This window comes from Sphaerodactylus townsendi, linkage group LG04 (genome assembly GCF_021028975.2).
Source record: "Sphaerodactylus townsendi isolate TG3544 linkage group LG04, MPM_Stown_v2.3, whole genome shotgun sequence".
NCBI classification, from domain to species: Eukaryota; Metazoa; Chordata; class Lepidosauria; order Squamata; family Sphaerodactylidae; genus Sphaerodactylus; species Sphaerodactylus townsendi.
In genome coordinates this window covers 139,906,367-139,919,163 of record NC_059428.1, presented here as the reverse complement: position 1 = coordinate 139,919,163, position 12,797 = coordinate 139,906,367, and the positions used below count along the sequence as shown (strand labels likewise).

At 49.0% G+C, this 12,797-nt stretch overlaps 1 protein-coding gene across 1 annotated transcript in view; it reads left to right on the top strand.

Moving 5' to 3' along the window:
* The first annotated feature begins 265 nt into the window (after positions 1-265).
* Positions 266-12,797, top strand: part of CIITA (class II major histocompatibility complex transactivator) — a 43,813-nt gene continuing 31,281 nt past the window's right edge. The window contains exon 1 of the mRNA XM_048494133.1: positions 266-554. Within this exon, the coding sequence (XP_048350090.1) occupies positions 266-554 (289 nt within the window). The remainder of the gene's footprint in view (positions 555-12,797) is intronic.

The window sequence follows — 12,797 nt, the reverse complement described above, 5'->3', positions numbered from 1 at the left end:
AGGTATTGGAGCAGTCAGAGAATCTTCCGGCTCTAGTTTTGCTGCGCTGGCAATAAAAAATCTGTGCTTCTTTGGAAGTGCATTTTAAGCGCTGATTAAATGAGGAAACCGCTTTTATGACTCTTTTGCAAAATCAAAAAAAATGTTGCCACAATTTTTTTCTCACTTCATCTTTTCTGTGATGTTTATGGGATGCTGATATCCTATGTAAACAGTCCAGATCGCATCTCACGTCCTCTTTTCAGCACTTGTTGCCGCCGCCGGCATGAATCTTTTCCAGGAGATCTTGCCGGGAGTTAGAGAGGTCCTCGCCAACGCTTCGGCCGTCCAAATTCAGGTGCTGCTGAACCTCATGGCAGAGTCAGGGACCATCTCCCAGGAATACCACCAGACTTTGCTCCATGAGAAAGACAGGGAGGATCTAGCTAGGAAGATTTGTCTGACCCTGGTGGGAAGGCAAGACGTCCATCAGGACTCCTTTGCTTCTCACTCCAGTTTGCAGTTCTGTGGCGACAACCACGGAGATGCTTCAACCGGGACTGGAAGCTTGGGTGGTAAGTCAACACTATTGATCCGCCAGCATTGGAAATGCATCAGCGCGGCTTATGTATTTGTTTGTGGTGTTTCTGTCCAGCTTTTCTCCCTCGTGGATACCCACAACAGCTTGTCGTGTTGCTTTCTGCTCCTCCATCCTATCCTGCAGGGGTCTGCAACCTGCGGTTCTCCAGATGTTCATGGACTACAAATCCCATCAGCCCCTGCCAGCATGGATTTGTAGTCCATGAACATCTGGAGAGCTGCAGGTTGCAGACCCCTGCTTTAAAGCAACAGTATCTGGCAGGCCCAAGATCGCCCACTGAGCTTCTGAGCAAAGCATGGATTCGAACCCTCATCCTAGTCAGATACTCTAATCCACAGGTGTCGAACTCGCAGCCCTCCAGATGTTCATGAACTACAATTCCCATCAGCCCTTGCCAGTATAGCCAATGCTCATGTTGGGAGGGACTGATGGGAATTGTAGTTCACGAACATCTGGAGGGCCATGAGTTTGACACCCCTGCTCTAATCACTACACCACACCAGCATTCTTGGTTGGTTGGCAGAGAACTGAGCCTAAGAGCAGCAGGCAAATGCATTTGGGAGACACGTATGATCTTCGCTGCCACGATCAAGCTAGAAAGAAAGGTGTTTTCCCAGTTGGAACTGGAAGGGCTGCGCACACACAGCCGATTGGGTGGCCCTTGCCCCAGTCACGAAGCTACCGCCTCCCCTTTATTCTTCTCATTCTTCAGGTTCTCATTCTTCAGTATTTCTCAGAGGGGCAATCTGGTAACTATGCAGGACTCAGGAGGCAAAGAGTGGGACCAACAGAAAGTCCATCAGAAGCAGAGAGTGGGAAATAATCGAGGGACATTTCGAATGAGCAGAGCAGAGGAATTGTGCCTGCAGGAGCAGGGAGCAGCAGTGGTGTAGTGGTTAAGAGCAGGTGCACTCTAATCTGGAAGAACCGGGTTTGATTCCCTGGTTCCTCAGCTGCTTCAGCTGTGGAGGCTTATCTGGGGAATTCAGATTAGACTGTGCACTCCAACACATGCCAGCTGGGTGACCTGGGGCTAGTCACAGTTCTTTGGAGCTCTCTCAGCCCCACCTATCCCACAGGGTGTTTGTTGTGAGGGGGGGAAGGAAAGAGTTTGTAAGCCCCTTTGCCTCTCCTTACAGGAGAGAAAGGGGGGATAGAAATCCAGCTCTTCTTCTTCTTCTTCTTCTTCTTCTTCTTTCTTCTTCTTCTTCTTCTTCTTTCTTCTTCTTCTTTCTTCTTCTTTCTTCTTCTTCTTCTTCTTCTTTCTTCTTCTTCTTCTTCTTCTTTCTTCTTCTTCTTCTTCTTCTTTCTTCTTCTTCTTCTTCAGGCTTTAGAACAAAATATTAGATTTCACATGTCCTGTTTTTAGAGATGACAGGTCTGTGACTTCCTCATGACAGAAAGTGAATCTGCAGTGGAGAAGCACTGATCTTACAGTTTGGAAGGGAAAAACCAAGAAACGGGCTCGTTCCAGGCCACACGGTGGGGGGGGGGGCCTCTGGATGGAAAAGTCTTATGCCTCCCCTGCCCCCAGAGACCACGTGCAGCAAGACACACTCTTGCACCCCCAAAGACTCCAGAGCAGGCTACTTTCCACAGAAGCTGTGGGGGGAAAAAATGCCAAATGCCAAAGTCATTCCGATAAATCAAAGAACTTAGTCTAGCAGTCTGGATGGTCCCAGAGAATAAGGCACCTGCAACTTCCCTGAGGAAAAGAGAAGTAACCGAGATTTTTTCCGTCTTTGGTGAAAATCCATTCCTGAACCCAGCTAGCAGATGAGCAAAATCCATGCAGCAAGGATTGTGAGTAATAAGTTGTCTCTTCGCGTCCAACTTCCACCCAGGCGTACCCACGCGCTTTCAGGCTTTCCTTGGACTTTTCTGCATTTCTTTCTTTTCTTTTTTTTGAGGAAAAAAAAGTGCTTCACTGCAATCTTTTTGGGATGATCACAGCAACTCCCAACCTCTTTCTTATTCGAGAGGCGCGGGGGAGAAAGGATCCTTCATTCTCCACCTTGGAGAGAGAGACAGACAGAAAGGAGTCCATCATGCCCCCATAACTGAATCCACAGGTTTGCCTCGCCTGCTGATACAGATTCCCTCTTTCCTGAATGCCTGCCAAGAAGCAGAGCTTGCGGTTTTACACCTTTCAGACCACAACCTTCCCCCCCCCCCCAGCCGTCTTTTTCACATCTGTTTGTTCTGTGAGTGATTTTCAGAGTATGTCCTTTACCTCTATGACCTGAAAAGCTGCAGTACCCAGATGCCCTGTTCATTAACAGGGCTTCCCCCCCCCCCCCCTCCCCCATGCCCGAAACCAGTCCAGTTGGCATTCTTCCGTCCAGACAGGGCGGCTCAGCTCTGAAAACCAACCAGGCCCGGCTCTCCTGTGCAAACACTCCAGGACAAAGGGACGGGGTTTTCCTGGGAGGCTGATTTCCCTTATTACCTGGAAGCTTGAAAATTTCCCCCAGGTCAGGTGCAACAGAGGGAGCGGGCAGGCGTTTTGTTTCACTTTTCCCCCCAAGCGAATGCAAAAGAGCCCTCCCACATGCCCAAAGCCCTGTGCTTAAACTCATCACAATCGATCAGTCTAAAAAGTGCCCGACCAGCATTTGACAAAAGGAGAACGTCCCAAAGACACTATTTCACGTGGAGGCTGTTTGAGGAATCTGATAGCCAGAGCCGGGGGGGGGGGGGGAAGGGGGGGCATGTCTGGAGATTTTGGGATGGCACTTGGGGAAGGCAGCGTTTGAAGAAGGAAGGATCTCTGCAGAGATGGGAGGTCACCGAGTCCACCCTCTGAAGTTGCATCACCTCCAGGGGGACGGACCTCTTTAGTCTGGAAGTCAGTTGTCATGGGGGGAGATCTGCAGGCCCCAAAGAGCAAATGTGGGATGGGGGACACAGCCCCCCACCATAGCAGAACTCCCTCACCTGCTCCTGTTTGCAGGTGAATCTATACGCAGCCCTGGCGACTTGTAGAGACCCCCTTCCCAAGGAAGGCAGCAGGTGAAAAGCTGCAATTATTGTCAATCATTATGAATAACAGTCCAAGGACAGGAAGGCCAGCAAATATGGGATGGGGCTTTCCTGGCTGGCTCGGCCACTCCCCAAAGGGGCCAAGATCCAACTACCAGGGGCTGAGGGGAAAACGAGAGATAGCTAGCCTCTGACACACAACAGTCCCAAAAGTGAAACAGAATTCAAGTGCTTTCACTTCTGCCGACACAAAGAGGCTGCAAGATGTCAGGTAGGCAAACACTGGCAGTCTGCAGGTTTTATTCCTGGGTTGGGGAGGGGACGGAGTTGTTCTTTGGATGGTGCATAGGACGTGCTTTCTTGCACTTTGGGGGGCAGGGGTCGGCAGGGGTGGGTTGCCAAGACCTGCGCAAAATGGGACTCTGCAGCAGAAGTGTCAATGTTCTTTGTCTAACCGGGAGAGTCCCACTTTTCCATTCCGAGTTCATGGTGAATCCATGTTGTTGTAGGGTTCCTAAGCTTCCCCTTTTAGGAACGACCTTATTCCCCTTTTTTTCCCCATTGAGATGCTGGTTTTAGAGTTTGCCTCCCTCCCACGGAGTCTCTGCGGTGAGAGCTTTTCCTGTTTTAACTGCATGTGTGTGAATGCTCAGGCTTGTCTTCAGAGGGAAAGACCAAACGCTGCCTTGGCTTCTAGAGAGCCATTGTGGGGTAGCATTAAGAGTGTTGGACTTCGACTTAGGTGGCTTGGTTTCAAATCCCTGTTTGCAGTAAAAATCCACCAGGTGGCCTTGGGCCTGTCATTTTCTCTCAACCTGGTCTACCACGCAGGACGGTTGTGAGGATAAAACAGAGATCCATAGATGCTGCTTTCGGAGACGGGTAGGCTTTAAGAAAAGGATCCTAAATAAATAAGTGTGTAAAGTCTGTGGAAGGCAGGGCTATTTCAGAGCCGAGGAGAAGTTTAAAACTTTTTGACCATCAAGTCTGTTCGACAGTGGAATTCACTGGTTTGGAGAGTTGTGGAGTCTCGTTCTTTGGAGGTTTTTCAACAGAGGCTGGATGAACATATGTCGGGAATGCTTTGATTGTGTGTTCCTGCATGGCAGGGGAATTGGACTTGATGGCCCTTGGGGGGTCTCTTCCAACTCTATGATTCTATGAGCAAGATCTAATCAGGAGGAGCCCCATGATGCAGAATGGTAAGCTCAGCTGCCATACTGTCATCAATGTTCTGCTCACAACCTGAGTTCGATCCCACCGGAAGTCAGTTTCAGGCAGTCTGCCCAAGGTTGACTCAGCCTTCCGTCCTTCCAAAGGCACCCCATAGGTCTCAGAAATGAGACCCCATAGATCTCAGAAATTCGGCACCCCATAGGTCTCAGAAATGACCCACTGCTTCGACATGGGTCATTTCTACCTTTGCCTTTAATAAGGCAGAGACGATCAGGCTTATTATGAAAAGAAGGGTGGTCCAGGCAGGCTTCGCTTTTCACCTGAACCGGAGCACACTGGCATAATGCCCATTGGGCAAGGTGGGCAGCTGCCCAAGGCATCACCTTGTGGGGGGCATCAAAACGCTGGGTTCGTTTTTGGGTATTTTAGTGGTTTTCCATTTTTGGCCTGCAGGGGGCGCAGTTTTTAGGCTAGCGACACCAAAATTTTAGCGTATCATCAGGAGAGGTGAGGTTTGGTTCAAGGAGTCTGAAGTTATGGACTCCCAAAGGGGGTGCCCCTATCCCCCATTGTTTCCAATGGGAGCTAATAGGAGATGGGGGCTACAGTTTTGAGGGTCCATAACTTTGGCCCCCCTGAACCAAACTGCAACAAACTTGGGGGGTATCATTAGGGCAGTCTCCTGATGAGACCCTGAAAGTTTTGAGACTGTGCCTTCAGAAATGTGCCCCCCACAGCCTGCAACCCCCATTGACAGCAATGCAGAAAACTCAATGCAGAACAAAGATTCTTGGGCAAATTTCTAGGATGTTTCTGCAGGGGGTGCATTTTTGGATGTATCGGCACCAAAATTTCAGGGTATCATCTGGAGATGATGGCAACCCCAAGGTTTGGTGCAGTTTGGTTCAGGAGGGTCAAAGTTATGTCTGATATGTCTAAAAATGCTGATATGTCTAAAAATGCACCCCCTGCAGGCACCAATGTCCTGGTGCAAAAAGAAACTTGGTCATGGTGGAGTGGCCGCCCATGGGGGGGGGGGCATCCAACTCAGGTTTTGCCCAGGGCTACAGTTTGCCCAGGGCTGCCTCGTTACGCCCCTGCCGGAGCACCTTAGAGACCGACAAAGATCTGCAGTACGGTGCCCCAGGACTCGAACCTGGCTCTCCTCCTGCTGACCAGCAGGGCTACCTTCAGGATCCTGTGTCCACTTGTGACAAGGTACGCTTGTAAACCAACAGGCTGCAAGGTCAGAAACTTCAGCCTTTGTGATAAGGGATAAGGGATCTTGGGAATCAGGTATTCATTGTATATCCAAAACAGTGCGGGAAAACTTTTAGGCAGGAGGAGAGAGGGGTGCAGTTGACAGACAACCAATGGCCTCGTGTGTTATTTCTGGAAAAAAGGAAAGGAATTTCCTTCTTTCATTTGGGGGATTTCCTGGCGCTTCTCTCTCTGGCCAGCCTTGCTCTTCACATGATGTAAGGGACTTTTGACAGTCTTCCCCATGCAAGGTGAGACTCCTGCGCCAGGGAGGCTTTGCATCTCTGTCGAGTTTTCCATGCAGCCTTCGATATCCTTTCTGGAAGGTCAGAGGCACCCCCCTTCTTTTCCTGTGGCAGAGAAGATATTTCTCTGAATGTGGGAATGGTTTTTAAGGCCCCTTCCGCACATGCAGAATAACACACTTTCAATCCACTTTCAATCCACTTTGCAGCTGGATTTTACTGTGCGGAACAGCAAAATCCACATGCAAACAATTGTGAAAGTGGATCGAAAGTGCGTTATTCTGCCTGTGTGGAAGGGGCCTAAGTTCCTGTGGGGGAGAATCATTCGGTGCGGTTCATGTTCTTTACCTGGCGAAGTAGCTCTCTTCTCTCCTCTTGTCAAATGTATTTTAAGCCGAAAGCTGTGTTAACAATGAAATGATAGTAAAAAAAAAAAAAAAAGAGGGGGGTGGCATCAAAGAATCGAGCTTGTTTCTGGAGAATTTCATTATGTGAAAGTTACATATTTCAAAAAGCTTCAGGTGAAAGTTACAGTGTTGGGTTGCCAACTCCAGACCTGAAAGTTACAGAGTTTCCCTGCTCCTCCACATGAAGCCTGCTAGGTGACCTTGGGCTGGTCAGAACTCTCTCAACCCCACCTAGAAGAAGAAGAAGAAGAGTTTGGATTTATATCCCCCCTTTCTCTCCTGCAGGAGACTCAAAGGGGTTGACAAACTCCTTGCCCTTCCCCCCTCACAACAAACACCCTGTGAGGTGGGTGGGGCTGAGAGAGCTCCGAGAAGATGTGACTAGCCCAAGGTCACCCAGCTGGCGTGTATGGGAGTGTACAGGCTAATCTGAATTCCCCAGATAAGCCTCCACAGCTCAGGCGGCCGAGCTGGGAATCAAACCCGGTTCCTCCAGATTAGATGCATGAGCTCTTAACCTCCTCCGCCACTGCTGCTCCTATGTCACAAGGGATTGCCAATTCCAGACCTGAAAGTTACAGAGCTGGGTTGCCAACTCCAGATCTTGGTCATAGAATCAATCAATCAATCAATCAATCAATCAATCAATCTATCTATCTATCTATCTATCTATCTATCTATCTATCTATCTATCTATCTATCTATCTATCTAGATCAGCTGCACTGGGGAATCCGTAACTAGGGCTTATTTTTGGAGTAGGGCTTATATTTCATGTATATTAGAACAGAAGAGACAGATTCTCAGTGCTTTTTATATATGATTTTACTAACTATGAGGGAGGGTTGCATGGAGAAACTTTCTTTCCTGTTACACAAGTTACACATGGAGAAACCTTCTTTCCTGTTACACAGCCACATTACTGTATCTTTGTTACATCTTGCTTCAGTGGTGGGATCCAAACATTTTAGTAACAGGTTCCCTCGCCAGCCCCCCCTCAGCAAAGGGGGCAGAGGCGTACCTAGGCAAACCTGAGCCCTGGGCAAAACCTGAGTTGGATGCCCCCCCATGGGCAGCCACCCCACCACAACCCCCCAAAAATTTTTTGCACCAGGTCATTTCTAAATCATCATCACATTATAGAAAATGCCCCAACTCACAAATCTGAACACAGCAATGGTGAAACACACAGGTTCTTTGATAGAGACTGGTGAGATAAAAGGTACAAACGGCTGAGAATCAATGAATTGCAGTACCTGAAGGGGATTAACCCAGTTCAGGGAGTTACATTATTAGTCACAATTGCTATATGGAACCTTCACGTTCAAAGGCAGTAGGCCTCTTGGGGAGGCGAGGGCGTGGAGACGGAAAAGCGGACCCAATTAGTAACCCCCTCTCGGCACACACAAATAATTAGTACCCCACTCTCGGGAACTGGTGAGAACCTGCTGGATCCCACCTTTGTCTTGCTTCCTGTCTGCTGTCTCGTAGTCGTGGTGGCTGAGCGGGTAGTGTGTCTGCTCAAAGACACAGAGTTAACCTTGTAACGTCAGATGTACCTGCTCACTAACAATGGCTACCTGACTGATCAATAGCTAATCAATAGACCAGGTCATAAACAGTGGCTTCAGCTACTTGTTTACGTACAATCAGTTTATTCCTTTTATAACTGAGTTGTGACAAGCGCTTGCAAAATCCCAACAAAAACATCATATCCCACTTTCAAAATTCTCAAAGCAACTTACAATCGCTTTCCCCCCCCCCCCCCCCCCACAACACACCCCTGGTGACACAGGTGGGGCTGAGAGAGTTCTGACCGGCCCAAGGTCACCTACCCTGTTTCCCCGAAAATAAGACATCCCCGGAAAATAAGACGTAGTAGAGGTTTTGCTGAAGTGCGAAATATAAAGCATCCCCCCAAAAGTAAGACGTAGCAAAGTTTTTGTTGGGAAGCATGCCCGTCGAACAGAACACCAGAGCATGCAGCTGTGGAGCGGAAAAATAAGACATCCCCTGAAAATAAGACATAGCACAACTTTGGGAGCAAAAATTAATATAAGACGGCTGTGTATCTTGTTAGAAGCTTATGATGCTTGGGCTTCATGTGGAGGAGCAGGGAAACAAATCCAGTCCACCAGATAAGAGCCTGCCGATCTTGACCGCTGTACCACGCTGGTTCTCAACACAGTGTGCCCTTTAGCTCTGAAAAACACTATAGTAATACTTGGTGTTCATGAAGAGAGGAGAAGAAAAGTCATGGCTAAACTGGAGAAAGCTTGTTTGAATCATAGAATCACAGAATCATCGAATTACAAGGCCATCTAGTCCAGTGGTGGCGAACCTTTGACACTCCAGATGTTGTGGACTGCAATTCCCATCAGCTCCTGCCAGCATGGCCAATTGACCATGCTGGCAGGGCTGATGGGAATTGTAGTCCATAACATCTGGAGTGCCAAAGGTTCGCCCACACGGATCTAGTCCAACCCCCTGGCTCAATGCAGGATCAGCCTGTTTGTCCAGCCGCTGCTTGAAGACTACCAGGGGGGAGGAGCTCCCCACCTCCCTGGGAATCCGATTCCACTGCTGAACTACACTTACTGTAAAACATTTTTTCCTAATGTTCAATCAGTACCTAGCTGCCCCTTAATTAATACCCATTAGTGTGAATCCTGTACCCTCTGCCCTCCTGTAAATGGTAGGGGGGCCCCCCAGTCATGTCCCCTTCCATCCTCTTCTCCGATCACGACCCTTTTCATCCATTTCTCCAGACTGAACATTCCCAAGTTTTAGGGCAGTGATGGCGAGCCTTTTTGAGACCGAGTGCCCAAATTGCAACCCAAACCCCACTTATTTATCGCAAAGTGCCAACCCAGCAATTTAACCTGAATGCTGAGGTTTTAGTTTAGAAAAAACCAGTTGGCTCCCTCTTCCTCCGTCCCACCCGCTCAAGCAGGGGCCAGCCTGCTCTAGCCTCCAGCAAGTCCCGCGTGCACCGCTCTGTGCCTCTCTAGCATCTCTGCCTCCTCTGCACCACCCGCCCCCCTCAGGCAGCAGCCACCCGGAGCACAGGCACCAGACCCACCAGCCAAGTCCTCCCTGCTCACCGCAGTGCGTGCACATTGTGTTCAGTTGCCCAGGCCAGCCTAGATATGTGTGTGGGGTGTGTGTGTGTGTGATTTTCTGCCCCCACATAACGAACTCTGTGTGCGTGTGCCCAAGAGGGCTCCGAGTGCCATAGGTTCACCATCACTGTTTTAGGCCCTTCATCCTCCTCCTCACTCTTCTCTGCACCTGCTCTGTTCTGAGGTCCCCAGTTTAAACATTGAAAGTGATGCTGTTTCAGGGGGGGGGGAGAATCCACCCCAAAATAGCATCACTTTCAATGTTGTTTAAACTGGGGACCCCAGATTTTCCCTTTAAGGTGGATTTAAAACAAGAATCTGGGCTCCCTAGTTTAAACACCATTGAAAACGATGCTGTTTGGGGGTGGATTCCAGCATCACTTGTTTAAACTAAGGAGCCCAGATTCTCCTTTTAAATCCACCTTAAAGGGAGAATCTGGGGTCCCCAGTTTAAATAACATTGAAAATGATGCTGTTTCCCCCAATTGAGGGGACTGGATGCAACACCATAAAATGTTTTCATAACAGTAATAAAACATTTTGAAAAAAATTTCAAAAAAAAATTTCTGCTGTCTTCAGATTTGTGAGTTGGGGCATGTTCTATAATGTGATGGTGACTTTGAAACGACCTGGTGGAAAAAAATCATTGTTTGGTCACGGTGGGGGAGGGTGGCCGCCCATTGGGGGGGGGGCATCAAACACAGGTTTTGCCCAGGACTCCAGTTTGCCTAGGTACGCCACTGGTCAGCACCCTTTTTGAAGTGAGGCCTCCAGAACTGCACATGGGACTCCAGGTGAGTGCAGTGTACAGCAGGTTCATGATATCTCATGATTTGGATGTTATGCCTCTGTTGATATACCCCAAGATCACATTAGCCTTTTCAGTTGCTGCATCACACTTGTTGCTCATATTTAACTTACTGTCTGCCCATACCCCAAGATTTTGTTCACACATACTCAGTTGCGTATCCCCAACCCTGTATGCATATTCCTTATTTTTGTTACCTAGATGTAAAACTCGGCACTTGTCCTTGTTGAATAGCATCTTGTTCACATCTGCCCACTTTTCCAGTGTGTTTAGATCTCGTTGTCTTCTGTCTCTATTTTCTGGAGCGCTGCTCCTCTCACTTGGGTATCATCTGCAAATTTAATGAGTAGTCCCTCCACCCCCCCTTATCCAGATCATTTATAAAAATATTGAAAAGTACCAGGTCCAGAACCAAGCCCTGTGTGGCTCCTCACTGGACACCTCCCTCCATTCAAGTGCTGTTTGCAACTGTTCTTTGGGTGCAAAAGTTTCTTAGGCACACAAAAGGTCTTGGGTTCCATCCCTGTCATCTCCACTTAAAAAGATTGGGGGGGTGGGGGTGGAGGAGGAGGAGGAGGAGGAGGAGGAGGAGGAGGTCCGTGGGGTGTGATAGCAACTGAGAGGCAGAGTGAGGGATCTAATCCTGCGTGCATCCTGTGATACATTGACAATTCAATATCAGATTTAAAATGTTTTCAGGATCCCAGGTGTCGGTGTGATTGTAATGGAAAGGGGTGTTAGACCCACTCCATAAAGCCCTGTTCACAGTGACGAAGGGAGAGGGAACTGTGCATGAACTGTCCACACGCCCCCTCCCGCCCATGACATACCCTGACATGCCCCCAGCCCTGCCCCCCACGTGGCTGCAATGGTGGCACTCGGGGCGAGCCGCCCCAGATGTCCCCATTGCAGCTACGCTTCTGCCTGTCCATTGCCCAGCCGGGGAGAAAGTAACTCCTGGGTTGGATGGATATATGAGTCATTTAATGTGTGTTTTTCAAAATATTATGGGCCCACAAGGGCTAAAACATCTATGGTATTGCTGGTCATTTCATATATTCATCAATTCCAATAACATCTGTGTCGTACATTTGTTTGATTTGTGTGCAGTATGCAATGTTATCTGGTTTCCAGAACCCGTGTCTGCAATTATCCATTTTTATTCTGTAAAATGTATAGAGTAATTAAATATATATATCAATAACTTTGTGTTATATTTAGCTGGACCCTTATAGTAATACCAATTGGGAGTGGTGAGCAAAGATGGAGCTACCAGGGGGCGGGGGGTACACGTTGCACCGGGTGCACACCTGGGGACAGAAAATCGCCCCTTATGCACACACATCCCGTGGCGCCCACCCCTGCGGCTTCCCTCCCCTTCCCACTTACCTTAGTTCAGCTTGAAAGTGCAGGCTGGAAAACCGGCCTGTTCACTGAAGGCTGAAAACGGCCTGGTGGGAACTACACTTCCCAGGAGATCTTGTGATCCCCAAGGCCGTTTTCGGCCTCAAATGAACAGGCCACTTTTTCTAGCCTGCACTTTTTCCAGCCTGCACTGGGGGGCCGGAGTTCGGCCCAGCTATGCCTCTGGTGGGGCTTGGGGGGGGCAGAGTTTGGAGAGGGGCTAGAACTAAGCAGGGATGCGACGGCAGAGGATCTGCCCTCCAAAGCGGCCCTTCCTTCTAGGAGAACTGCTCTCTAGTCTGCTGATTGGTTGCAATTCTGGGAGAAGTCAAGGCCCCATGTCCAACTGGAAGATGAGCTGGACGCCATGTGTCTTTTGCCACCGAAACCTTGCAACCTGAACAAGGTGGCTGATGTAACAAAGGCACTGTCCCAGGGGTCTTTGCATCCCCCACGGCGTCATGTTTATCCGCCGCATGCAAAGCAGCAGCATGTGCTGAATTAGCACACCACAGATCCCCCGTTGCCCAGGAAGCCGTTGTGCTCGTCTGCGCGTGAAGCATGTCGTGCTGTTTTGCATAGGTTCATTGTAAAGGCAATGCTGCACAGAATGCGAAGGTCTGCAAACTTTTGTCTCGGCTTGCATCGCATTTGGAACGGGCCTCAGATTTCAGCCAAACATGTATAAACAAACTATCTGTCCAGCCTCTGGATGCGCATCACCCATTCAAATGTGGATTTAAAAAAATCCGACAGTCTTGGATCCAGGCGTGGTTGGTTCTCAGCCTCAGCGGCTGCCGACCACCTTCCAAAAC